The 27291-nt window shown below is 55.5% G+C and overlaps 4 protein-coding genes across 6 annotated transcripts in view; 3 read left to right on the top strand and 1 right to left on the bottom strand.

The window, feature by feature from the left end:
- The window catches only part of LOC135975277 (uncharacterized), a 259450-nt gene that overhangs the window by 133370 nt on the left and 98789 nt on the right, over positions 1–27291 (bottom strand). The window lies entirely within an intron of this gene.
- On the top strand, positions 7144–10283 carry LOC101946083 (ribonuclease pancreatic-like). Its single transcript, XM_024112357.3, has 2 exons — positions 7144–7210; positions 8169–10283. The coding sequence occupies exon 2, from the start codon at positions 8193–8195 to the stop codon at positions 8634–8636; it is 444 nt and encodes a 147-aa protein (XP_023968125.1). The 5' UTR covers positions 7144–7210; positions 8169–8192; the 3' UTR covers positions 8637–10283.
- Positions 12550–14595, top strand: LOC101944974 (ribonuclease-like). Of its 2 annotated transcripts, none has more exons than XM_005311781.5 (2): positions 12550–12734; positions 13321–14595. In XM_005311781.5, the coding sequence occupies exon 2, from the start codon at positions 13327–13329 to the stop codon at positions 13768–13770; it is 444 nt and encodes a 147-aa protein (XP_005311838.1). In that variant the 5' UTR covers positions 12550–12734; positions 13321–13326; the 3' UTR covers positions 13771–14595. The 2 variants fall into 2 exon arrangements, with proteins under 2 accessions (XP_005311838.1, XP_008174052.1); XM_008175830.4 differs by having other exon boundaries at positions 12587–12734; positions 13325–14595.
- Positions 17811–25257, top strand: LOC101944703 (ribonuclease-like). Its single transcript, XM_042854890.2, has 3 exons — positions 17811–17864; positions 21719–21791; positions 24095–25257. Exon 3 carries the CDS (start codon positions 24119–24121, stop codon positions 24551–24553), a length of 435 nt encoding a protein of 144 aa, XP_042710824.1. The 5' UTR covers positions 17811–17864; positions 21719–21791; positions 24095–24118; the 3' UTR covers positions 24554–25257.

A 27291-nucleotide genomic window follows, 5' to 3' on the forward strand; every position in this document is an offset into this window, starting at 1 on the left:
GTCGGCTCGGGGGCTGGGGGCGGGGCCGGGGCCCCGTGGAGTGTCCTCCATTTGGAGGCACAAAATATGGTAAGGATGCTCCATCTTCAGGCTGCAGAGAATGAGTAGGACTTTCCCTGCAATTGTTCCTCCTGGCTGGTGGGGTTGCCAGGCTGCTGGGCACCAAAACTGAGATCAGGATGAGCGTCTCCTTGCGCCCTCTGCTGGCACCTCGGCAATGTGGAGAAGAGGGAGGTGTTAATTCCATTCTCTATCTCCTAACTTTCAAGTGCTTGACTTTGCTTAGTATTCTTTTAATGTAGTGCTTTTTGATGCAATAGCTATACAACAGTTGAAAACCTTCCAGTAGAGGTAATGCCATTGGAAAGCAGAACCTGGTGCAATCGGGGTGGAGATGGGGGTGGCTTATTTCAAAAGTAGGGAGGAAAGAGGAAAACAAGTGATGTCTCTGCTTTCTGAGCATTCCTCCCCTAAATGTCTCTGGATCTGCTGTGCTTTAAGAAGTGCTCAGGCATGTAACCATCTAATCCTGAGTGACTCAATGCCTGTCTGCTAGGCAGCCCCATGGCAATGTCAGTGAGTCAGTAACTTGGTCTCCATCACATTCCTGCAGGCTGTACACCACTGGGGTGTAAAAATCTACTTCTGCCACCAAGATGCTGCTGAATCTGAGATGACCTCATCCTGGATGTTAAAAGAAAAAGATCCAGTGTGATCAAGGCTTCGATGTGAAGCTGGAAAGGGTAGACCACTAGTTAGCTCCCTTGTTATCCTGTGAGAATTGATACTGAACTTGTGTGAATTTTGCACTCCTCACCAAGCTTGACATTCTAAAGCGCCTTCTGAAATTTTTGTTAATTTGTAAGTGATCTAGTCTAGAACATAGCCTGTTTCAGCATGTGGACTCGAAGAACACTCTAAATCTGAAATAGATGCCACCTCAAAACTTTGGTCACAACTTGCTTGTGCCAGAGTTCAGCTGACTCCTTTGAATAGGGGTATGATAACTTCTCTGACTTATCCTTTCCAGTATCACTAAAGATCAGGGTAGCAGGGGGAGGGAAAGGTGTTTTGGTCCACCTGTGCCCATGATTCCAGTCCAGCTGGAGTTTTATGCTTAAATGATCAGCAATGAAATAGTTAGCAGTATTCATGGTGAATTTGGATGCTTAATGACAATCTAACATCCATTTAAAATTTCAGAGCTCCTGAATGCAGACACCTGTTCCCTATATACAGGTCCATAGTTATGCAGGGCGCTCTAAATAATAATGCTTGGGCCCGCGGCCCGGCGCACCCCCCCCCCCGCTACCCCGGCCCGCGGCCCGGCGCACCCCCCCGCTACCCCGGACCGGCTCCCTGCCCGGCCCCGCGGCCCGACGCACCCCCCCCGCTACCCCGGACCGCGGCCCGGCGCACCCCCCGCTACCCCGGACCGGCTCGCGGCCCCGCGGCCCGGCGCACCCCCCCTCCCTACCCCGGACCGCGGCCCGGCGCACCCCCCCCCCCCGCTACCCAGACCGCCCCGCGGCCCCGCGCACCCCCGGCTCCCCGCCCGGCCCCGCGGCCCGGCGCACCCCCTCCCCCGCTACCGCGGCCCGGCGCACGGCCCGGCACCGCGCCCCCGGCTCCCCGCCCGGCCCCGCGCCCGGCCCGGCACCATGCCCCCAGCCCCGCGACCCCGGCCAAAGAGGCCCCGGCCGAGCCCTCCATCCCTCCCTCCCGATTTTCCCAGACATGCCCGGCTTTTGGGGATTTCCCCCCGGACGGGGATTTGAACCCCCAAAAGCCGGACATGTCCGGGAAAATCCGGACGTATGGTAACCCTACCAGATACAGTCTGGGCCCAGCTCAGAAGGTCTCGTTGACTGTGGGTATGTGTCAGAGAGGGGGATCTGGAAGCAAAGAGGTTTCATCTGAGGTTTGCCAGTGAATGGCTCATCTGGTTGCAGCCATAGTCAGTATGGGGCTCGAAGGGTCCCTGGGACTCACGACCACCTCCGAGGCTCTGTCCCCAAGGGGTTTGCAGCACGGAGGCAGAGCTGGCATCTCCTACCCCTTCACCCACTGCCCTGCAGCTCCCCCAAACAGCAGGGCATGCAGAGCAGCCATAGAAGCACAGAAATGTGGGGCTGGAAGTGACCTTGAGAGGCCATCAAGCCCAGGCCAAGTAACCCTAGATCAGCCCTGACAAGGGGTTATCCAATGATGTGACCCCCTTTGGGAGCCTGGTCCAGAACTTCACCCCTCGGAGCTGTTAGAGGGCTTATTCCTTCACCCTCCACTTCCCTAGTCCTTCTCGTGTGAACAGAGAGCAACAAGACCCGAAGTCCGAAGGTGCGAACAATTCAGTGTTTATTGGGGTGAACTTCCAGCAGCTTAAATCCAAGTTCCTTATTTTCAAATCCCAACTTACTTCCTGTTTGCCCCTAATGTATATGGTAATATTCTCAGCTATACCTTAACCAATCATTCCACTGAAATTTACCTAACCAATCCCAATATATTGTAACATGATTAGCTAACCAATTATATCCCACCACCTTAATTAGTTTACACCCAGCAAATTTAATTATACAGAAGACAGAAACGATCACAGAACCCGACAGAGACCATGCAAATAAACAGTAGCAAAGTGGGACAAAATGACAAAACAATACAGTTGTGAGGATTTCACATCTACATCTATAAAGACATAAGGGTTTCCCAACTGTGTCTATTGATAAGTGAGTTCTTACCAAACAGAAAACTATCAAACTAAATTTCCTTTTACATCTTCTAGGCTCTTCCCTTTCCCTGGAGGTGCTCACTTCCTAACAGCCCCAGATTGCCTTGTTTCAGTGTGGCTAGTCTGGAATGTGAGGATGTGGTCATACGGTTCCCAGGTTATGGCTGCCCCTGCAGCTCAGCCAAAGGCCTTTGCCTAAGAACAGGGCCTCAGACTGTCACAGTGAGAGAAGGCCCTTACACAGGCAGACAGTGATTTTGATTCTTTCTTTTATACCTCTCTAACTAGCTAAGTGATAAACATATACCTACATTCTTAAAGTATAGGCCTTTACAGACAGGCCTGAATATCTATATCCTAACATGACTGTTCGAAACTTTTCCCTAATATCCAACCTACATCTCCCTGGCTGTAGACTCAGCCCATTACTTCTTGTCCTGTCCTCAGTGGACATGGAGAATAATGGATCTCTGTCCTCTTCAGAACAGCCCTTAACATATTTGAAAGCTGTTATCGGGTCTCCCCTCACTCTTCTTTTCTCAAGACTAAACCTGCCCAGTTTTTAACCTTTCCTCACAGGGCAGGTTTTCTAACCCTTTGATAGTTTGTGTTGCTCTCCACTGGACTCTCTCCAGTTTGTCCACATCTTTCCTAAAGTTTGGCGCACAGAACTGGGCACAGAACTCCAAGAAGGACCTCACCAATGTCGAGTAGAGCAGGACAATTCCTTCCCGTGTCTTGCATATGACCCTCCTGGTAATCCACCCCAGGCTGACACTAGCCTTTTCTGCCACTGCATCACGTTGTTAACCTGGCATCACTCCCTCCTCTGCCCTGCTCCCCACACCACAACGACACTCCACGTGGGAGCAGGGCTCTGCGGTTAACAGCGGGGACCGCGCAGCCATTGGCACATCCCACCAGCCTGTGGAGTCACCACCCGTTAGCCCATTGCCCCATCCCAGGTTTTGAAACTTCCTCTGTATGTGCAGGGTTTTGCCCCCAGTCCCGGGGAGAGCAGCCTGCCCCAGACCACAGGGAGGGATCCAGCAACGGCCCAACCACCAACCGACACACAGTGACTCAGCGGGACTGGGCAGTGCAGATTGGGCGGGGGCCAGTCCAGGCTGATAGGGTCGTGGGCAGCCCTGTTGGGCCAGATCTGGGCCAGCCCCAGGACTGGGGGGTGTCAAATACCCGAGCCTGTGAGCACCATGAGACACTGCAAGGTGAATGGGACAGAAGCCGGAGCAGGGGGGCCTGGCGGGACCCCTATAGCTGGTGCCAGTGGAGAGGGATCCCTCGTGGGCCCGGATCCCCTTGGGCCCAGCCTGCCCAGCGCAGCCTGCCTGTGACAATGCGGTTCTGGCGGAACCCAACTGAGAGTGCCAACTCAGGACAAATTGCTCAAATAGGGCAGTTACAGCCCAAGGCTGGGGTTTTTTCCACCTCTAAGGCAAACCAAACCAGCCAGACTAAGAGGACTTCGGTCTCACCCCACTGGCTAACCACAAGTCTCACAAGCAATCTCCTTAGACACTCCAGTTTCCCAGTATTACCACCAGTGCCACTCGTTATGGGGACAAATGGTTATGAAAACCAATACCCCAGTAAAAGAAAAAGGTTCTCCTGATCCCAAAGGACCAAGCCCCAGACCCAGGTCAATATACAAATCAGATCTTACCCACAAATCACGCTGTTGCCAATCCTTCAGAATCTAAAATCTAAAGGTTTATTCATAAAAGGAAAAAGATAGAGATGAGAGTTAGAATTGGTTAAATGGAATCAATTACATACAGTAATGGCAAAGTTCTTGGTTCAGGCTTGCAGCAGCGATGGAATAAACTGCAGGTTCAAATCAAGTCTCTGGAATACATCCCCCGCTGGGATGGGTCCTCAGTCCTTTGTTCAAAGCTTCAGCTTGTAGCAAAGTTCCTCCAGAGGTATGAAGCAGGATTGAAGACCAGATGGAGATGAGGCATCAGCCTTATATAGTCTTTTCCAGGTGTAAGAACACCTCTTTGTTCTTACTGTGGAAAATTACAGCAAAATGGAGTCTGGAGTCACACGGGCCAGTCCCTGCATACTTTGCTGAGTTACAAGGCGTATCTGCCTTCTCTCAATGGGTCCATTGTATAGCTGATGGTCCTTAATGGGCCATCAAGCAGGCTAGGCAGAGCTAATCTCAGCTTGTCTGGGATGTCACCCAGCAGCATAGCATAAGTTTGCCATACAGACAGTATAGAGCCAATATTCATAACTTCAACTACAAAACTGATACATACATATAGACCGCATAATCATAACCAGTAAACCATAACCTTGTCCTAGACACCCCATTTGACCCCCTTTATACAAGATTTGCATGCCACTACAGGACCTTGGTTGCAACAATGATCTATATGGTCCCAGATTATATCAATAACGTCACACTGCCCCAGTTCCCCGTGCGCCCAGCCAGCTCAGCCGTGGCCACAACAATCCCCCTGGAGCCCCACCTGGTGCAGTGTGGCAGGGCTGGTGAGCTCAGCCCTCTCTGCACATTCCATGTTATCCGTTTGGGGCGTGATCATTAGGTGTGTTCGTTGCCTGTCATGAGAGCCAAACTCTCTGTCTCGTACCATTCTCAGTTTTGTCCCCCCAAAGGGCTAGTGTGTGGCCTGCCCTGTCAGGGGGCCTGAGACACTGGGGTGACGGTCATGGCCTGGGTTTGAGCCTCAGTGCTGCACAAAGTTGGACAATCCAGCCACCTTAAGCCAGGCTGTTTTGTTCAGGGGTGGGGAATCCCTTCCTCAAATGACCCTAAGTTTGGGTCAGTCACCCCAGCTTCCCCATCTCCTCAGGGCTCACACCAAATTTCCTGGCAAGCCAAGTAACCATGTGGATTTTAGAGCACTTAGGAGAGTTGAGCTTTAAACGGGGAGCTGGTCTTAACCTTCACTGCAGCAGGGCTGGCAGCCACCATGCCGGCACAGAGGGCGATGAGCAGGTGACCCCAAAGGGACATTGTCTCATAACCTCCCAAACACACACTAGACCCCACTGCCCACCCAGGGCCGGGATAGAATCCAGGAGTCCTGACTCCCAACCCCCATCAGCAGTGGGCAGGACACAGACCCAGGAGAGACGACTCCAAGCCCCAAGACCAGGCTGGTGCTGGGAGCCAGTCCCTGCCCCCTCCTTGTCCCGTCCAGCCCTCACCCTTTCCCCAGGCCCTGGGGCTCAGGTGGTGCTGGGGGTCAGGCCCTAGCTCCCACTGGCTCTGCTGGGCACGGGCATTTTCAGCAGCCAGGCCTGCCCCTCCCCTGTCTGGGTCGCTGACCATACCCAAACTCTCTCCTAGAGCCTGTACCCCAGCTCCCCCACTCCCCAACCCCGGCTCCACCCACAGCCCACACCCCCAACCGGAGCCCTCACCTCCCCTGCATGCCAACCCCATGCCCCAGCCTGGAGCTCCCTCCTGCACCCTGAACCCCTCATCCCCGGCCCCACCCCAGAGCCCACAACCCCAGCCGGAGCCATCACCCCCCCTGCATCCCAACCTCCTGCCCTAGCCCTGCCCTGTGACCCTAGACCCTGCTCCTCTCCCAGAGTGGGGAGAGAACCCAGGAGTCCTGGCTCCCAGCCTCCCTGCTGTAACCCACTAGACCCCACTGCTCCCGCAGAGCCAGGAGAAAACCCAAGAGTCCTGGCTCCCAGCCCCCTCTGCTCCTCCCCCCTGCACCCTCCTGCACCCTGAACCCCTCATTTCTGGCCCCACCCAGAGACCTCACCCCCAGCCAGAGCCCTCATGCTCCCCCTGCACCCCAACCCCCTGCCCCAGCCTGGTGAAAGTGAGTGAGGGTGGGGGAGAGTGAGCGATGGAGAGAGTGGGGATGGCGGGAGTGGGGGGTGGGGCCTTAGGGAAGGGCCAGGGCAGGGGGTTGGCAGAGTGTTCGGTTTTGTGCAATTAGAAAGTTGGCAATCCTACCTAGGGACCTGGGCAGGGAACCCGCAGAGGGACTGGCTGGGGCTGGGGGTTGGGTTATGGGGTATCCAGGGCACCCAATAAGGGGCAAAACCTGTAACAGGGCACCAGGACTGTGTGGTTAGAGAGACTGGGAGCCAGGAATCCTGGGTTCTAACTTGGCTCGGGGCGGGGAGTGGGGGCTAGTGGGTTAGAACAGGGGGGATGGGAGTCAGGACTCCTGGGTTCTCTCCGCAGCTTGGGGATACCTTTAGGCTGAGGATAACAGGGGCAGATGCACCAGGCAATGGGGCTGTGGGGTTCACAGTGTCTCAGGACCCTTCCCTGTGCCTGCTTCCCCCCAACTCACTGCCCCACCCACCATCTCTGGGGTCCTTGGTGGGAGGAGCTGCCCCACCCCAACCCCAGCTGCCTGGCCGGGCTTTATATAATGACACCCAAAGGGGAAGGAAACTCAGAGACTCTCAGCTCTGCTGGCAGTTGGATCCATCTCTGACCGGAGCCCCAGGAGTTGGGTGAGCTGAGAACAGACACAGCCAGGGGGGAAATTCAGAGGGAGGGGCACTGCAGGTTGACCCCAGGGGGCTGGGTGCAGAATCTGGCCCTGACCCCATTGCACTCAGGGGGTGACTCTGGATTGATCCCCAGGCAGCTGAGATCACAATCTTGGCGAGAGGGTAAAAGGAAGAGCATGTGAGATCTGGAGTCAGCCCTCCTGAGTTCTCTCCTGGCTCAGCGGGGGCAGTGGGGTCAAGTGGGTTACAGCAGGGAGGCTGGGAGCCAGGACTCCTGGGTTCTCTCACCACTCTGGGAGAGGAGCAGGGTCTAGGGTCGCAGAAGGGGGAGAGCTGGGAGTGCGGACGAAAGAATGCATTGTGGACAAACCGGTAAAGCAGAAAGTTAATGGCAGGCTGGGGCTGTGGCCAAAGCTCCCCACTGGGGTTTAGGGGACCTGGGTTTCATTCTCTGTGCCTTAGGATGGGATTTTCAAACCCCTACAGGGGTCTGGAGGCCAAACCCTCGTGTACACCCCTGGGACCCAAGCCACCAAATGGGAGCTGAAAAGCTGAACCTTAACCACTCTGTGCCTCGGTTTCCCCCTCTGTAACATGGAAAGAACAACCCTTTCTTGGTCTGCTTTGCCCATTTAGACTGTAAGAGTTTCTCTCTGGATATGTGCAGCACCTGGCACAATGGGGCCCTGATCTCGGTCGGGATCTGTGCAGCGCCTGGCACAACGGGGTCCTGATCTCAGTCGGGATCTGTGCAGTGCCTGGCACAACGGGGCCCTGATCTCGGTCGGGATCTGTGCAGTGCCTGGCACAACGGGGTCCTGACCTCGGTCAGGTTAATGAGGCTTTAGGGGTAGAATGGACTGGCAGGGGGAGGGGTTTGGGCCCAGGAGGTTCCATGGAGGAGGCAGATCCCCACCCAGTGCGGTCTCCATCCATCTCCCCCCTCGCCCCACTGCAGGTCGATCCAGTGACAGACACAGCCATGGCCCTGAGGGGACCCTGCCCCTTGCTCTTCCTGACCCTGGTCCTGCTGGCTGTCTGCCTGGCTCAGCTCAGCGAAGGCGCCAGCTACCAGCAGTTTGTGACCCGACACTTTGACAGCCCCAAGACCAGTGCTGCCAACGACCGGCTCTACTGCAACCTCCTGATGCAACGCCGTGGCCTGACCCGTGTCTTCTGCAAACGCCGCAACACCTTCATCCACGCCCCTGCTGGCAAGCTCCAGGCCATCTGTGCCCGTGGAGGAACACACGTTAGCCTCAACCTCTACGACAGCCTGGAGTCCTTCAACGTCACCACGTGCCGGGCGCTGCCCCGCTCCCGCCCGAGGCACTGTAGATACAGGGCTGCAACTGGCAACACCAAGATCCGTGTGGCCTGTGTCCAGGGGCTGCCTGTGCACTTAGAGCCGACGTACCTGCCATGAGCAGGGGATCCCCCTTCTGCCCCCCACCCCCGCTTTGATCCTGGGCAGCCCTCTGTTGCTGGGGGCTCCCTGTCCCCCTACCTGCGCGTCCTGGACAACGCCCGCCATGAGTCTCCACAGGGACTTTCAGTGCCTCCCCTTATCCCACGGGCCGGCAGTTGGGGCTGCGGTGGGATTTCCCATGCTGGGTGCCCAGTTCCTATTCACACGAGTGAAAATCCGGGTGCCCAGCCCCCCGGCTGGCACTGAGACCCTCAGCCTGAGCCCAGCGGCTGCCTCGCTGAGCAGGATCCAAACATAACTGGCCTGGACTTGGGCTGGGGCTGCCCCGGACATACCAGGAGCAAAAGAGGCCAAGCGGCTCTGAAACCTCAGAACCATTTCATTGGGGGGCCCACTTTTAGCCCCCTGAATCTGACCAAAATTCCCACAAACCCCTTGGATTTGTCTAAACCTGTATGACTGGATCTGGCCCCGTTACTGGGGGATGTGGAAACCAGCTGAGCCTCGCATGGCCAGACATCACAGGGCTAAGATGGGAGGAGGGCTGCTGGGCCGGGTAGAAATGAGGGGCTCTGAGGGCACCATGGGCGAGGTTAACTCCTGTTCCTGTCATCCCTCCCGTCCCCCAGAGCTCCCCAGGCAGTGAAATTTGCTAGGCCGGAGCTAGGGTAGAACCAGGAGGCACTCGGGGTCTCGGTCTGGCTCTGACGTCTCCCATGTGGATATAAGGTGAGGCTGTGACCGGAGCTGAAGGGGGAAGCAGAAGGGGGGTTGCAGTGGGGTGGAGCGATGCTGTTGGGGAGTTTGATTCTCTGGCTGCCACCCTTAATACAATGCTGCCAACGCAGAACGGCCGGGCACATGTTTGTGGGGCACTTGGCGTGGGGGTGAACAGCTGCCCCAATGGCCTTCAGAGAGCACAGCTGAATTGTCGTGGGATTATCTAGGGGGCCCAACCTCTGATCTGGCCACAGGCCAGGGGCCTGGCTGGCAGGGAATGGGACGCAGGGTCTTTCCCCTATAGGGGGCGCTGGCTCCAATCCAGCCCCAGATCAGGGGACACCGGCTGGCTCAGGGGGGCGGAGAATGGCGCATGGGGCCTTTCCCCTCTAGGGAGGACTGGCTCCAATCTGGCCCCAGGTGACTGGCTCAGGGGGGCAGGGAATGGTGCACAGGGCCTTTCCCCTTCAGGGGACACCAGCTACAATCCAGCCCCACAGCGGGGGATTGGCTTGAGATCACCCTTTGAAGGCTGGGGAGCTGCTTCTCCCCCCCTCAACAGCTCAGCCCATATTTCCCTCTCCCAGGGGGGAGGCCGGCTACAGAGGGAGCCTCTGGAAGCGTGATCTGCAATGTCACATGCTCTGTATCTGCAAAGCGCGGTGCCCCGCAGTTGCCAAGGGCAAGGGCATGGCCCTGATGGCGCCAGTTCTGGGTGGGGGGCAACATGGACTAGACAAATTCACTGAAGGGCGACACAAGGCTCCTAGGAGAGCTGAATTGCCAACCCCTGGTTTAGCAGCCCTGGGCATTAACCCCAGAGCTACAGAGCCAGGGCTCCTAGGTCATTCACCCGCTCCTGCCGGGCACTGCCCCGCTGTGCGCACTCGACTCTGGGCCGCAGGCAGAGGAAACCCTTGGAGATTTCATGGATTTAATTGAAGATACGAAGTTGCTGAGACACCAGACTCAAATCCGCCCCCCCCCCCCCCCCGGAGTCCCTCACCCACCCCCCAAGCCCTTCTCCTGTGGTTCTCTGCCACATTCCCCCCATTTCAACACCCTCCTGCTCCTGCAAGTCCCCTTCTGCACCCACTGCACCCCCCATGACTTCCCATGCTGGGTACCACCACACCCTAAAGCAATTCTGCATTGCGGATGCACATGCGGCTGGTACCCCCAGTCCGACGAGCCAGGCAGAAGCGAACCCGCCCGCAATAGCCAAGTCACAGCGAAGTGGGAGACAAAGGACGAGGAATCATACGAGGCACCGGGGGGAATCGTGCCCACCCCTGGGAACTGGCATGAGCCACAGAGGGACATGCCGCCCGGTTAGTGTGAACGAGATGGCAAGTGGACCTGGTCAGTAGCGCCAGCAGTGAACGTGAGCGGGAAGCGCCCCCTACTGAGCCCACCGCCCCCTCCCTGCAGCGCAGTGCCCCCTAGTGCATTGGGGATAGCACTGGCTGTCAGGGGAGAGTGCCCCCTACTGAGGCCCCGCCCCACTTCCTGCAGCACAGCGCCCCCTAGTCCCATGCTGGAGTATTGGGGCCAGCACTGACTGCCAGGGGAGAGCACCCCCTAATGATTCCCCCCTCCCCACTCCCTGCAGCACAGGTCCCTAAAACTGCACTGGGGCCAGCACTGGCTGTCAGGGGAGAGTGCCCCCTACTGAGCCCCCTGCCCCAATCCCTACAGCACAGCGCCCCCTAATGCCATGCTGGAGTACTGGGATCAGCACTGACTGCCAGGGAGAGTGCTCCCTACTGATCAGTGCCCCCAAATACAGCATGTATCCCTACCAGTGCTCATGCGGTGCCAGGACACTTGGGACCGCCGGCCTGGCCCTTTTTTCGGAAGCTGTCCCACCATCCTGGTACTGCCCCGATCCCTCCCTTGGGGCCCCGTACCCGTCTCGGACATACTCCTGAGCAGCACCTCACTGTGCCAATACAGCCTCATGGCAGTGGAGCGAACCCCTGCTCTTCTCTCTCGCACTGATTCCCCCCTTCGCCAATCCTTTGCCCGCGACTAGCTCGGGGACTCAGGGGAACATGTAGCCCTGTTATAAGCAACCAGACAAAGCCCCAGTTGGGCACAGCTCTGCCATGTGGCCAGCGAGGGCTCAGCTGCTGGAGACCCGTTGTCCCCCTCCATTCTCTCGGTACAGCTGTTCTGTTCCGCTGGGCCGGCCCCAGCCCAGATCCCTTCACCTCCCACATGGGACCCACGCCCCCACACCGACCAGCCCCGCCAGACCCAGAGACCTGCTATGCCCCCACCATTGATTGCCCCACTGGCGGCTGGACTGTGTTTCTTGGAGACATGCAAAGCCCGTTTCCCAGGATTCTCTGCAGAAAGAGGGTCCCAGCTCTGGGAAGTTTGGAATTAATTATCTCCGCTTTCTCAGGACACTGATTTCCCCGTGGAGCCTCACTTGGCCGGGGGACAAGCCCATGTTGCCAGAGGCCTCGCAAATAGCAACGTTTCCAAACATTTCTTCCCTGCAAGCTTTTCCCAGGGGTTCAGAGCAGGCTGACGATCTCTCCTCTGCTGGGTTGGTTTTTACGACAGGCCAGGTGTGGGCTGGGTTGGTGTCGGGATGGGATGCCCAAATATTGGACGATATGGTGCGAGTGACTCAGTAGGGGGCGCTCTCCCCATACAATCGGCGCTGACCCCAGGGAGGTGTCAGGGGGTGCTGTGCTGCATTTTTGGTATGCCTTCATCTCTGCTTGCAGCCATTCAAGCTGAGTGTCTCCTAGACACGGGATTTGGCCAGTGGAGAAACTGAGGAACTGCGATTCAGGCTATTTCCAAAGCTGCTACAGGGATTCGGAGCCCCAATTCCCATGAAAATGAATGAGATCTGGGTTCCCAAATCCACTAGGCAAAGTTCAACCTAAATCTTGTACACCAAAAGATGAACCCTGGTGTCCTGGCTAGCTCCCAGCTCAGGGCAGTACATTACCCCTCCCCAAATTCCTGCCATGTTGCCAAGAGGATCCCTTCACCTCCAGCCCTGACCTGGGCAGCTATTGCCCATTTTCCGGGCTCCACCCCAGAGGTGGCTGCAGTAGGAGACGCTCATGCGGCACCAAAGCCAGATTCCAGCGTAACAGAGAGAAGAATTTGACCCTCATTAGCAGCGTTGTTTATTCAGCTTCCCCCTGGACTGGTGCCTCAGTGTTTCCCAGGGTCACGGATTGTGCAACGCTGGCCAGTAGGATACTTCTCTGAGTGCAGCCGCCCCTGCTGTGTCTTTCTCTCCAGCCGAGCTCGGTATATAACACCCGCCCAGAAAGTACGGCACCTCAGACACTTTGCAGGCAGCTGGATCCATACTCCGAGGGAAACCGAGGCACCAGGACGGAGGTGAGTTGAAGATCGGGGCCTGAGATGACCGGTGTATTTAGGCAAGAAGGCTCAGGGAGCAGCGTATTGTAGATGATCTGTAGGGAATGCACTAAATATAGTAACACAGAGCAGGTCTAAAGAGTGAAACACGGATCCAAAAGGCCCGTCACGTAATATTCACTGTGTGGAGAAGAAACAGCTGCATGAGTTGAAGTTTAAAACCGGTGGGGGCAGATCCCCAGCCGGGTCAATAGGTTTAGCTCCATTTTACACCTGAGGAAACTAGGGGTGAAAGAGAGCAGTCGCCCTACATCCAGGGCTCTGACTCCCTGCCTTGCCCTACAATCTGACTAGATCTCACTCCCTTCCCTGAGCTAAGGAGAAAACCCAGGAGTCCTGGCTCCCGGCTCCCCTTGCTCTAACCTGTAGACCCCTCCTCCCTCCCCTCCCCAAGTCAGGCATACAACCCATGAATCCCCCCCAATCTAACCCACCAGCCCCCACTCTCCTCACAGAGCTGAGGAGAGAACCCAGGAGTCCTGGCTCTCAGCCCACCCTGCTCTCACCCACTAGATCTCCACCTCTGCCCGTGCTTTCCCCCCAGATAGCCATGGCCCTGAAGGGACCCCGCCCAGCGTTGCTGCTGCTGCTGCTGGTGGTTTTGCTGCCTGCCTGTCTGGCTCTGGGCCGGAGGGAGACGCGCCACGAGAAATTCCACCGGCAGCACGTGGACTTCCCGAAGACCAGCGCCCCAGATGCCCGGCGCTACTGCAACCTCCTGATGCCGCGGAGAAACCTGACAGCTGATGCCTGCAAACCCACCAACACCTTCATCCACGTGGGGCCTGCGGAGGTGGACAGCGTCTGCCGCTCGGGGGGCACCCCCAGCACTGAGAATTACTACGACAGCAATGTGCCCTTTGAGCTCACCACCTGCCGGCTGGCAGGGGGCGCTCAGAGACCCCCCTGTAACTACCGCGGGAGAACCAGCACCCAGCGGATCCGGGTGGCATGCGTGGGAGGGCTGCCTGTGCACTATAAAACACAGATCTAGGGGCAAGGAGGCTAGCAGGGTGAGGGGCAGTGAGGTTGGCGATTTCATCCGAGTTTAAAGAAATTAGGAGCCAACGGGATCTGGTCCCTCACTGGCATAATTGGGAGTTCAGCAGCCTAAATCCCTTAGATCCCTACCCCACCCCCCACCCTCTGCTGCCCCACTGCCCACTCTCAGTATAGCCGCCTCTTCCCCACCCTCACCCTCTGCTGCCCCTAGTGTCCATTATACAGTATAGCCTCCCCTTCCCCACCCCTGCCCTCTGCTGCCCTTAGTGCCCATTATACAGTATAGCCGCTCCTTCCCCACCACCACCCTCTGCTGCCCCTAGTGCCCATTATACAGTACAGCCGCCCCTTCCCATCCTTTACGTGCTGCTGGTACAGTGGATCAAGGACAGGCCTGGCACTCAGGCTACCTGAGTCCTATTTTTTATTCTTCCTCTGACCCACTTCTGTGACCCTGCACAAATCACTTGAAGTTTCCATGCCTCAATTTCCCCATACGTTGTCCATCAAGTCTCTTTAGCATGGAAGCTCCTTGTGGCACGGATTGGCTCTCATCTTGTGACTGTACAGTAACTAGAACACAAACACGGCTCCGTTTCAGTTGAGGTCTCTAAGTGGTACTATCAGTCAAATGGGCGCATCTTTTTTGTTCTGTCTTTGTTCAGCACCTGCTCCATGGTGAGTGACTGGGTCTCCTAGGCACTAACCCGGTACAATTAATAAATAATCAGAGAGATGTATCGAGCTGAATCCTGGAATCTCTTTTCCTGAGTTGCAGTCTCTTGCTGCTTCCTCCAATAAAGCGCTTTGCTAGAAAGGGTTGTGGTCTGTGTTTGTGGGGAGCTGTGTGTGCCCTGGGGAAAGTCAGGAAGTGTAACAAGAGCACACAGTGTGAAATGCCTTGGGGAAATTCTGCGGTGAGATTTCAACCCACAACCCTTTGTTTAGCAATCTAGTCTCCAAGCTACAGGGCCAGCTGTTTGCTATCATCTCCTGGTGTGTGGGGAAATATTGTCTGTGCCAAGACCAGCAGGAATCAGCAGAGAGCAAGCCCTTGGGGGACGCATTTACCCAGGGAGCTGGGACTCCCGGCTCAGCTCTCTCCCACTGTCCTGGACATACTCCCACACCCTGCTGCACCCAGATCCTTCCACCTGGGATAAAAAACTGGACTGTGAGCCAAGGAGGTTGAGCCAGTGGAGAACTCTGCCAGTGTCTGGGCTGGTGTTGCTATTGAGGGGGAGGGGCTGAGGAGCGGGAATTCAAAGAGACTTTGCAGCAGCTGGGAGTGTGGATTTCGGTTCCACTCTCTTCAGGGATGGGGGTCCAAGTGCCAAACTTTGGGTGTTTCCCTACAGACCCGTGAATCCCCAGGGGTTCCATGGGCAGCTCTGAGATGGTGATGCAGGGGAAAAGGGGGTGTATTTAATCATTGGAACAATTCACCAAGGGACGTGGTGGATTCTCCATCACTGACAATTATTAAATCAAGCCTGGACGTTTTATGTATAAGATCTGCTCTATGAATTATTTGGGGAAGTTCTCTGGCCTATGTTCTACAAGAGGTCAGACTGTGTAGGCACACCCTGTCCCCCTGTGGGGTGTATCGTGGGTGTGGTGACACCGTGGTAACAGTCTACCAGATTATCCTGGGCCTCACAACAGTGCGACCCAGTGGCCAGAGACAATACAGTGGCCCTTGAATGCAGGGCAGCGTGGCCTAGTGGCTGGAGTCAATACAGCGGCCCTCGAGTGCAGGGCAGCATGTCCTAGTGGCTGGAGTCAATACAGCGGCCCTTGTGGGCAGGGTTGTGTGGCCTAGTGGCCAGATCCAGGGGGCTTCCATCAAAGTGGGTGTGGCAGTTGGGGTAGGGGGACCCAGGCCCCCCAGGCTCCACCAGGTCATGACCCAGGGCCCTAATAGTGGCAGAGTGGTCCACCACTGGGTCAATGGGGAATTCAACTGCAAGACGCTGACTTTCCATGGGTAGGAGATACTACTCACTCCACTTCCCTGGGCTACCTCCTGCTATGTTTCCTATAGCTGTAGTCTGTATGGCATCAGGGTCTCAGGGCTCCTCAGCGCAGGTTACTCCCTGGAATTCCGACACCCCACCACTCATCTGTAGGCAACAGGTCTCCGGTCTAGTTCTTAGGATCTCTGGCTCCCGCACATAAGGGCTGTAATGGCTCCTGGGCTGAAGCCTCTACCAAGCATCCTTCCTCCTTGGCAGTCTGCCCAGACTGAGCTGGGCTGCTCTCCTTTATACTAGCACAGCAGTTGGAGCATGACCAGCATGGTCAGAGGGGTGGGACTTCATCCACCCACAGTGTGGGATCAATCCTCCCCTGCCTAGTGCGGAGTATGCACACCCCGTCACAGACTAGATGATCAGAATGATCCCTTCTGGCATGGGAATCTATGAATCTATTAAACCTGCTAATGTATTAGCAACAGTACATCTCCAATTTGATGACTATATGACTTTTGTCTCTGTAGCAGGAAATTTTCAGAACTTCTTTCAAGTGAAAGTTGTAACTCTGTCTTGTATTCATTTTATCACCTGAGCTACCGTGCTATTTCTACCAGGGGCTGACAGGAGTTGAAACTCAATTTCCAGTGTATCTGAATACTCCTCTTTTCCATTTAGAAGTATTTCAGTCTTTTTTTTTTAAGACATTTAAAACTTAAATGATGCTTGGACAAGCTGTAAATGTATATAGTTTTCTCAACAATCTTTGGAGAGGTCTCTCCTGGCTTTCTGAATGTGTTAAGGAAGTGGCTTGAGAGCTGCCCGATAACTTAATTAATTCCCTGTTTAACATAAATATTTATTTTTATACTCAAATCATTCCTCCTTGCGTAGCAAGGCCTGAGCTGGCTCCAATCACACCTGGCACTGCCAGGCTGGATGGAACGAACCCAGGTGTCTTGGGTTGATCAGAGGAGCCGGGAGTCCATTGTGACCACGACCATCTCCACACATGGACCTTGGAGAGGTTACAACTGGGTCAGGGCAGCGAGACCAAGCCAGGAAGAATGGGATTGTTTGACACCCAGCTGGTTCCTCCTGCTGCTCCCGTATGCCTTGGGATCCAGGCCACCAGGTAGCCAGAGGTGCTGCTCCTCCAAACCCACCTGGCTGGGGCTGTATAACAGAACCTGGAGTGGCTGCAGGCTCAGGGAAATCTCAGCTCCACAGGCGAATGGGTCCATTTCTCAGGCTCGGGCAAAGGCGCCAGGAGCTGGGAAGGTCAGAGAGTCTGTGACAAGGTCAGAACCGCAGGGGGGATGGGTCATGGGTCACTTGAGGGTTTAAACTAGTGCAAATTAAAAGGGGGGGGGGGGATTCTCTTGAACCTGAAGTTTTTAAACCATGATTTGAGGACATCAGTAACTCAGTCAGAAGTTTGGGATCTATCACAGGGGTATGTGGGTGAGGTTTGTGGCCTGCAATGTGCAGGAGGTCACACTAGGTGATCATGATGGTCCCTTCTGGCCGTAAAGTCTATGAGAGGTAGGGGAGAAAAGACAGGAGAGGGCAGAGGTCTTCCTCTGAAGTAGATGGTACTGGCCACAGGTTGGGAGGAGATACTGAGCTAGCTGCAAAAAGAATAGGAGTACTTGTGGCACCTTAGAGACTAACAAATTTATTAGAGCATAAGCTTTCGTGGGCTACAGCCCACTTCTTTGGATGCATATATCATATATATTGAGCTAGCTGGACCCTCAAGCTGGTCTAATGTGGGAATCCCTCTTCTCTCATCCTCCACTGGCCACTAACCAAACAGAATCCACGTGGCAAAAAGAGAGAACTGCCTTAATCCATGGAGAAAGGCAATATCACACATCCAGGTTGCTGGGAGGGGTGTCTTCAGCTAGGCAGCTAGCTAGCTAGCTAGATAGATATGTATGGGGAAAGAAAGAAAGACCTCTGGAACCTAGTAAATGCAGCCCAGCCCTGTAACCTTAACTCTGCCCTCTTTGAGTGATGGTTGTGGGTGGAGCTGATGTGCTCCACTTAATTCTTTAATTTGTGGTTTCAGGAGCATTCGACGTTCTGCCAGAGGCTGAGGCAATTCCAGGTAACTTTAACGCTTTGCAAATGAGGTTTTGGAGTCTGGCATGAAGCAACTGCCTGCCTGGCAGCCTTAGCCTGCAATCAGCTCCCTGGGGGGTGGAGGGCCTGGAGGGGATGAGTGGGTGCAGGTCCCATGGTGCAAACAGGTCCCCTCCCCCTTGTCCATCCCTCCATTTCCACCCCACTGCAGGGCGAGCCAGCAGCAGAGGTATCATGGCCCAGAGGGGACCCCACCCAACACTGCTGCTAGTCTTGCTGGCCACGTGGTTGGCTCTGGCCGGGGGGGGGCAGGAAGATGCGCTACAAGTTCCTGAGGCAGCACATCAATTACCCAAGGACTGCAGCCCCGGAGGCCAGGACCTACTGCAACCAGATAATGTAGTGCTGGGGCATGACCTTGCCCGTCTGCAAGTTCACCAACACCTTCGTCCATGCCAGCCCCACCAGCATCACCACCATCTGCGGCTCTGGAGGGAGGGACCCCGGCAAGTGAGAAACCTGCGAGACAGTAATGCCTCCTTCACCCTCACCACCTGCCGGCTGCAGGGGAGATCACAGAGACCATCCTGCAACTACAACGGGGGCATGTGAGGGTTCACACCCCTCCTTACAGGGCAGCATGGCCTAGTAGCCAGAGTCCATAGGATCAACCCTTGTCACAGGGCAGCACAGCCTAGTGGCCAGAGTCCATATAAGCACCCATGGTTGCAGGGCAGCGCGGCCTAATGGCCAAAGTCCATATAAGCGCCCCTGGTTGCAGGGCAGCACAGCCGAATGGCCAAAGTCCATATAAGCAGCTTCAAGAGCGTCGGCTGGTCCTCTGCATGAGCTTCCCAGTTAGGTCCTTCCCCTGCGACCGCCAGCCCCGACTGAGCTGAGTTCCCGCCTTTTATACTCAGTGAGCATCTTGAGCATGCCCAGTAGGATCGGGGCGGGACTTCCTCTGTCAGAGCTACTGGTCTGACGTCGCTGGGGCTAGTGCGGGGCGGGGCTGCCCCGTCACAGGGCACCAGCACCCAACGCATCCGCACCGCCTGTGTGTGGGGGCTCCCTGTGCACTACGACAGAGCAATATAGCCTGGGCCCATTGCACAGCACGGTCAGTCCCCCCAACCCCTGCTCTGCTGCTGCCCCCAGTGCAGAGAGGAGCAAGCAGTGGGTGTGGTCTCAGAGGAAGAAACTGAGCGGAAGCGGGGCCTTGGGGTGGAGCAGGAGGGTGGGGCCACGGTCCAGGCACTGGGGCCCCTTTTGAGTGTGGGCCCGCTGCCACAGACCCCTTGGCACCATTGTAAACCCGGTACTGCAAGCTGGGAGGGGTTGCAAGCACCCCCCTTAGCTCCTGCCGTCCCCCTTACAACTACAGCCGCCAGACTTTCTGTCAACATTACAGACAAATAAAAATTGCATTTTCTCAAGGCTAACTAAAGCCCACGTTGGTAGCTTGCACCCGGTATCATGCTGTTTTGCTTCAAGCCCCTGTGCGCTTCCACCTCTGTGCTCGTCCAAGCCCAGATGGGGCCTGAGAAGCCAGAAAATGGCAGACGCGTTCGGGAATAAGATTGCCCACATGGGGAGGCAGACCGGCAGAGATTCACAGTTCTGCAGGGTTTAAATCCAGGATTGCCCATTCGATCACCTTGCCTGACCTCCCGTATAGCACAGGCTGTTAAACGTTAGCCAGGTACCCCTGCATTGAAGCTAAAGACTTTAATGAGAGCAAAACATTACAGTTCTTGGGAGACTGAAGTGTTGTGAACCAGGCAGAGACCAAGGGGACCCCTCACGGCAGGGAATTGATTAACTGAGACATGCCCAGATGTCATCCCCCCAGGGGGGAAGATTCCTTCCCTAACCCAAAGCTGGCCATCGGTCGGACCCTGTGAATGTGACCAAGACCAACCAGCCAGCCAGGAGTCTCTAAACCACCCCAACCAACGTCCCTTCTCCAGCTGTGGCCGATCCCTGATGCTTCAGAAGAAGATGCCCCCCACAACACACACACACAAATCCCCAGAATACACCAAGCCTTCCTGACCCTTGCAAGCTGAAGCCCTGAAGCCTGAGATTGGATGATAGTCGCGCTCCTACAGCAGCGGTGTGAGTGTTATGAGGATGTTGCAGGCAATGCAGAGGTGCTGTTCTCCCCACGGCCATGACAGAAGGGGCTGAACAGAGAGATTGAGGTGCTTAGATTTAAAAGCCAGAAGGGACCCCACAACTACCCAGCCTGATCCCTGGCGAATTTCTCCCAGCAGCCAGATCTGTTCAAAAGACATCATCTCATGTGGTAAAGACTCCCCCAGCTGGTGTGTCCCCGGGGACGCTGTCCCAGCATTTAACTCCCCTCACTGCTAGGCAATGGTCTCTCTTTCAAGGTTGACTGCAGCTGGACTAACATTAGCCCCGATGTGAACGTTCCCTGTCTGGGGGAGGCTGGATGGCCCATCCTCAGGAGCTGGGTTTCAAGTGCCCAGTTGCCCCCATGCCTATCAGGTGCTCAGCCAACAGCCTAGCCCTCTCTGCCCCCATAAATGCCCAGGCCCCGTCACTTTCATGTTCCCCATCAAAGGCCCCTTTGAGCCAGCCAGGCCTTCCCTGCTCCATGTAATTCATCCAGTCTTGCTGCCCATAGCCCCTGAGCCTCTGGTCCCAGGCCAGGCAACATGGATCGAGCTGGCTCCAGTCCCACCTGGAGCTGCCAAGCTGCGCAGAGAGAACCCAAGTGTTCGGGGCAGGTCACAAGACCTTGGAGACCTTGCAGCCCGTTCCGGCTCCTGGGCCAGGACAATGAGACCAGTCAGTGAAGGCGAGGGATTGTTTAACACCCCTCCTGCCCCTCCTGATTGCTCCTTGCTGCCATGTAGACACAGGTGCTGCCCGGTCAGCTGCCCCCCCTCCACCCCACTCTGCCCTGCCCTGCTGGGGACCATATAATGGAGTTTGGAGAAGCAGTAGATTCAGGGGACTCTCCACGCCGTCGGTGGCTGGGTCCATCTCTCCAGCTGGAGGCAAAGGCACCGGGAGAGCAGAGTTGGTGAGAAGGTCAGAGCGACAGGGAGACGGGGATGGAGCCATGTGGGGTGGACTGGGGATGGGGATGGGGCCAAAGAGGAGCACAGGGGTGTGTGAGGGGTGATGGGAACTGGAGCAGCTTTGGTACCATGAATGGTGGAAGCAGGTTCCCAGCTCACATTGTCTCCACCTGCTCTCGCCTTGATTGATAGTAAGTTCTAAACTAGGAAATAGAGACATGTGTCTCCCGGTTTTATTACACAGGGAGAGGAAAATCAGGCAGACGAGGCACTATTAAAGAACCCTAGAGGGCAGGAACATAGGCAACCGAAGGACAGTGCCCAATCCAGCTAGAACACCGGGCGAGGGCAGAGAGAAACAGACGCAATATTTGTATGTGAAGGGGAGGGGCCTGGGGGGAAGCACTGGACCAAGTGGTGCAGGAGGTGAGACCGGATATTCTAGGGGTAACAGAACCACGGTGGAATAGCTGGAATGCTGGTATATAAGGGGATGTGAGGTCAGGAGAGAGGGAAATAAAGGTAAAGGGGTAGGTACCATTTTACACCGGTGATGTGGTAGACCAATAAGAAGCAATAGCAAAACAAAATCTGCTTGGGTCAAAATCACTTTGGAGAAGGATTGTAACAGAGGCTTTACTGGGGGGATGTTGGGGGCTGGTATAGACCCCAGGTTGGATTTGGATAAGGAGTGATAGATCTGTAATATTAATAGAGAGAGAAATACTACAGAGAACAGTGTCATTCTGGGAGACTTGAACTTGTGGGATATAGATCGCAGAACATTTGCTACTGATAATGGTTATTGATTAATATTCCTGGACAGGATCGATGACCAATTTCTTCATCAACTAGCCACGGAACCAAGCAGAGGAGATGCTGTGTTAGACTTGGTTTTGGTAAGTAACGAGGCTATCATAGAAGAGCTGGAAATAACCTTATGTCAAGTGAGCACAAGTTGGTTCCATTTAAATTAAGTGAAGGGATAATCATAAAAGATAGGCAGCTATGGGCTTCTATTGCAAAGGAGCAGACTTTGCTAGATGCAGGGAGCTAGTGAGTGAAGTCAGCTGGACTGAAGAGCTCAGGGACTTCATTGTGGAGGAGAGTTGGAATCTCAAAGGTGCAAAAAGTATCTGTAATTTGCATCCTAAGCAAGGGGAACAAACTTGTAGGGAAAAGCTCCAGCCCTAACTGGATGACTAGCCAGCTCAAAAAGGATATTGGGAGTAAGAAGAGAGTCAGCAAGGAATGGAAGAAGGGATTGATCGGTAAAGAAAACTCCTCTTGGAGTTCAGAAAGTGCAGGGATAGAGAGAATTGCCAAAAGACCAGATGAGTTACGCTCCCAATGAAAACAGCTAGTAGCCGGTTCTTGAGCCACGTCCATAAAAAGAGAATGAGAAGAGAAGACGTGGGACTGCTTTGCAGGGAGGGCAGATGAAGATGAGGATGTCAAGGTTAGGAACAATCCAGGGATGGCCCCAAACCAAAGGAATACTTTGCCTCAGTTTTCAGTAAGCATGATGATGGGGATGCAGCCAGGATGGCTGATGGGAATGAGTGTATGAGTGTATCTCCTGAGGAAGCAAAACCCATAGCGTTTAAGACACTCAGGTTGCGGGGACTGGGTTATCTCCATCCCAGAACACTGGCACATCAGATTGCAAGTCCAGTAGCAAGGATTTTTAATAAATTTACCCAGGGCCGGCTTTAGGCTGATTCCCCTGATGATTCCCCGGAATCGAGCCCCACGGGTAATAGGCTCACCCAGCGGCGGTCCGCTCCAGCGGCATTTTGGCAGCGGGGGGGGGGGGGGGGCCGCTCCGGGGTCTTCAGCGGCATTTCGGCGGTGGAGGGGTCCTTCAGTGCCGCAGAAGATGCGGAGCGGACCCCCCACCGCCAAAGACCTGGACCGCAGAATCGGGCCCCGCAGGTCCTAAAGCCGGCCCAGAATCTACCAAATCTGGGGTGATGCTGTATGACTGGAGATCAGTAAATGTGCCACCCATATTTAAGAAAGGGAGAAAAGTGATCCAGGCAGCTCCCAGCCCATTATTCTGACCTCAGGAGTATGGAAGGCTTTAGAACAAGTTTTGAAGGAAACAATCATTAAAGACACAGCAGTCAAAGGAAAAGGGGATGTAACACAACATGGGTTTACCAAATGTAGCTCGGGCCAGACTAACCTGATGTCTTTCTTTGAGAAGAAAACTGATTCACTAGATCAGGGGAAAAAGTGGCAGATCCAATCTGTCTGGACGTCAGTAAATTTGACATAGTGTCACCTGGGAAATTAATAACTAAACTAGCAAAGTTGGGGCTTGGTACAAAACTCTAGGGTGGGTAAGGAACAGGCTGCAGAGGAGATGACAAGGGCTGTGCTGAAAGGGGAATGATTAGGTTGGAGGCGCTCCTCAAGGATTGGCCTTGGGACCAATCTTAGTGAATATTTTCATTGGTACAAAAAGCAGGGGTGTGCTACTGAAATTGGCTGATGACACAAAGTCACTGAAGAGGAGACTGGAATATCCTACGGGAAGACCTGGATGACCTGGAGGAATGGAGTGACAGATAGGGGATGAAGTTCAATGGTACAGAGTGCACGGTCATGCACGTAGGGACTAACAAGAATTTCTGCCATAAGCTGGGGGCTCATCAGTTGGAAACGAGAGAGGAGGAGAAAGACCCGGGTGCAGGGGTTGATCACAACAGGACTATGAGCCACCAGTGTGATGCAGCTGCGAGCAAGGCAAAAGTGATCCCAGGACATATCTGGCGAGGCATTTCTAGAAGAGGTAGGGAAGTATTAATGCCATTGTACACGACACTGGTGAGACCTCCTCTGGAATCCCGCGAGCAATTCTGGTCACCCTTGTTCAAGAGAGATGACTTCAGACTGGAGCAGGCGCAGGGCTGCTAGGATGCTCAGGGGAACAGAGGGTCGATCTTCTGAGAGTGCTGGCACAAGAACAAATGGGTAGAAACTGGCATTGAAGTCCCATTGGGCTGGAAATGAGACAGGTTCTAAGCAGCAGAGGAGGGAGGTATGGGAACAGCAAGGGGGGCAAATGACCTAACCAGTTTGGAGATGGCGCTTGATACCCTTACGACGAGGATTGGTACAGTGGGTGGCCTGTGATAGAGACCCCGGCTGTCCCTTCCAGTCCCACCTTCCTATGTCCCTCTCCTTCCCACTGCAGGTAGACGCCGGGCCAGGGGCAGTGATGGCTCCGAAGGGACCACACCCCATGCTGCTGCTGGCTCTGGTGCTGCTGGCTGGCTGGCTGGCCCAGCTCGGCCAAGGAGCCAGCTACCCACAGTTCCTGAGGCAGCACGTCGACAACCCCAAGACCAGGGCCCGGAATGACCGGTCCTACTGCAACATGATGATGCAGCGCCGAGGCATGGCCAGCCCCTGCAAACACACCAACACCTTCGTCCATGCCCCCGCCAGCCAGCTCCAAGACGTCTGTGGCCGGGCAGGCCGGCGGGCCGGCCGCAACCTGCACGACAGCAACAACCGCTACCGCATCACCACCTGCCGGCTGGCTGGGGGGTCGACCCGCCCGCCCTGCAACTACCGGGGGCACAGCAGCACCCGCCGGATCCGCGTGGCGTGCGTCGGGGGCCTGCCTGTGCACTATGACAGGACCCTCTAGAGCCGGGCAGCCAGGCCCGGGGTGGGAGCCAGGGCGTCCTGCTGCTTTCGCTCTCCACGGACACTTCCATGGCTGGGGGTTCCCCAGCTCCGTCCCTGCCCCCTCCTGGACCCACCCCCCGCGCAAGGCACCTGACATGAGATCCAGGAACTGGGGGGGCTCAAGCAAGGCATCCGAGTCCATGGTGAGGACCCAGACATCAGACTGACCTACCATGCCAAGTACTCAGCTAATGCAGCTTCCACTGAGTCCGCAGTGTGGAAAAAAACAGCCTCCTGGATGTCTAGTGCCCCACGATTTATTGTAATCCCCATTGATCCTTCTGCAGCTGCTTAGAGTAGTCACCCCACCCCCACCCTCTGCTGCCCCTAGTGCCCATTATACAGTATAGCCGCCACTTCCCCACCCCCACCCTCTGCTGCCCCCTAGTGCCCATTATACAGTACAGCTGCTCCTTCCCCGACCCCTCCCTCTGCTGCCCCTAGTATCCATTATACAGTATAGCTGCCACTTCCTTACCCCAACCCTCTGCTGCCTCTAGTGCCCATTATACAGTACAGCCCCCCTGTCCCATCCATTACCCATGCAGTGGTGGGGTTGATGTTGGGAGAAGTGTGTCTCAGGCTAAGCCCTGGGTGCTGTTACTGGGCTGGATTCTCTTGCTGTTTCTTGCAATAAATCACTTGCTGCCCATGAAGCCCAGCCAGGTGTGTTTGGGGAGGTGGTGGGCAGAAGAATTAGCTGGCTCTCTCCCCACTGTTAAAAATCACAAGGTTCTAGTGAGCTTCCAGCTTTCAATGGTATGTCAGGCCAGTGGGTCAGCCGCTGAGCTAGCCAATCACCTCCTCCGAGTGCTCCATCAGGGACCAGTTCACTGCCAATCCTATGGAGCAGGGGCTACTTCCCAGCCTGCCTCGCTGCCAGCATCATTGCTCCTGGGGTGACTGGGGCAACCCCTTGTTTTTCAAATAGATTGGGGAGCCTAGAGCTGAGATCCAGACTCCCTCAGCCCCATCCCCACACAGTCCAGGGGACTCTCAGTCTCCCCAGTTCTTTGTCTCTGTCCTCTGCTGTGCCCCAAATCCCCCCCACCATCTCAGTGCCTGCCAGCTCCCTTCTCCTGCTTTCCCCTATAGCCCAGCCCCCTGCAATCACCAGCCAGCCCCCTTCCAATCCCTGCAGCCTCCTAAGCCCCCTATTACAGCCTGTTGACCCAGAGTATTGCTTAAGATTCTTCCTTTCAAGCAGTTACTTTTACCATTTCAAAGCTAGTCACATTAATAGAATAACAATCCCCAGCTCTTCTCTAGCAATTCACCTCAGTGGATCACAAAAAGCTTTATAAAGGAAGCATCATCATAACTATTTTACAGAGGGGGAAACTGAGGCAGAGACAGGGGACGCGACTGATCCTAGATCACCCAGCCAGGAACAGAACCCCGGGGCCCTAACTCTTCAGTGCTCTTCCAATAGTTTATACCTTCGATATTTGTTCTCCTTCCCCTGCCATCAGAGCCGGCTCCAGGCACCAGGCAACCAAGCACATGCTTGGGGCGGTACCTGGTAAGGGGCGGCCAATCTTGGGGTGGCGGGGAGCAGCGTGGTGCGGCACAGCATTCCGCGGGGGGGGGGGGCGCTCCAGCGGCGCGGCGCTCGGCGGGGGGTTCTCCAGCGGCGCGGCGCATGGCGGGGGGGGGCGGGCTCCGGCAGCGCTCGGTGGGGGCGGGCAGGCTCCGGCAGCGCGGCGCTCGGTGGGGGGGGCGGCGCGGGGCGCGGCGCTTGGGGGGGGGTTCCGGCGGCGCTCGGCGGGGGGGGGGGGGGGCTCAGCGGAGCAGCGCTTTTTTTTGCTGCTTGGGGCAGCAAAAAAGTTAGAGCCGACCCTGCCTGCCATGCAATCCATCCCATAAGTAGAGGGCGATAATCATGTAAAAGGGAAACAAACACAGAACATTATTGTTCCCGTACTTGTGGGGCCACGGTCCCTCTGTTGTCGGATTAGATCTAATGCCAGTCACTGAACAGCCTTAAGGTTACAATAAATGAGACGTGACATTGAAGGAACAAGACAGATTATCCACATACCAACAGAGATTTAGAGCTGATTTATAAGGCAGACAAGTGTTCATAACAGACAATAAGGGCCAGATCCTAGCTGGTGTCAATCAGTGCTGCTCCATTAATATCAATGGGTCAGCTCCCCAGTGGATATGGCTGTCTCTTTACACCAGATGTTTATTTGGCCCTTATTTGTCTGCTATTGCAAGGGGGGTGCTGAATGTTAAGGGCCACCACCCTCACAGCTGAGCCAGGAAATGGCTATTTTTTAGAAGCAGGATATTTACATGTGCTGGTCTCCAAACAGCTCACAGTTTGTCCATCCTTGACCTTTGTGATGATTTTTTTGTGCTGGACCACATGGGGCACGGACCCTTCTGCCGGCACCAGCGGGTGTTAGCGCCCCCTTGTCCGCCTTGCTGTGTTTCTGTGACTGCTGCAACATCTCGCAGGCTCTGGCAAAGTGATGCCTCCATGTCCCAATCTGCGGGTCGCCTCCTAGAGACCAGCCCTGGGAACTGCACTGGGGAGATTATACAGGTTACGCCGGCGTTTATGTGCAGTGATGGGAACCCCAAAGGGTGTGTCCCCCCTGCTGCCCCCTGCTGGAGTGGACGAGCCCTGCTCTGTGTGTGTGTATGTGTGTGTCCCTGCTGCCCCATGCTGGAGTGGACAAGCCCGGC

This window comes from Chrysemys picta, chromosome 13 (genome assembly GCF_011386835.1).
Source record: "Chrysemys picta bellii isolate R12L10 chromosome 13, ASM1138683v2, whole genome shotgun sequence".
NCBI lineage: Eukaryota > Metazoa > Chordata > Testudines > Emydidae > Chrysemys > Chrysemys picta.

Coding starts and splice junctions, on each gene's coding strand:
- LOC101946083 (XM_024112357.3), top strand. CDS start 8,193: ATGGCCCTGAGGGGACCCTGCCCCTTGCTCTTCCTGACCCTGGTCCTG.
- LOC101944974 (XM_005311781.5), top strand. CDS start 13,327: ATGGCCCTGAAGGGACCCCGCCCAGCGTTGCTGCTGCTGCTGCTGGTG.
- LOC101944703 (XM_042854890.2), top strand. CDS start 24,119: ATGGCTCCGAAGGGACCACACCCCATGCTGCTGCTGGCTCTGGTGCTG.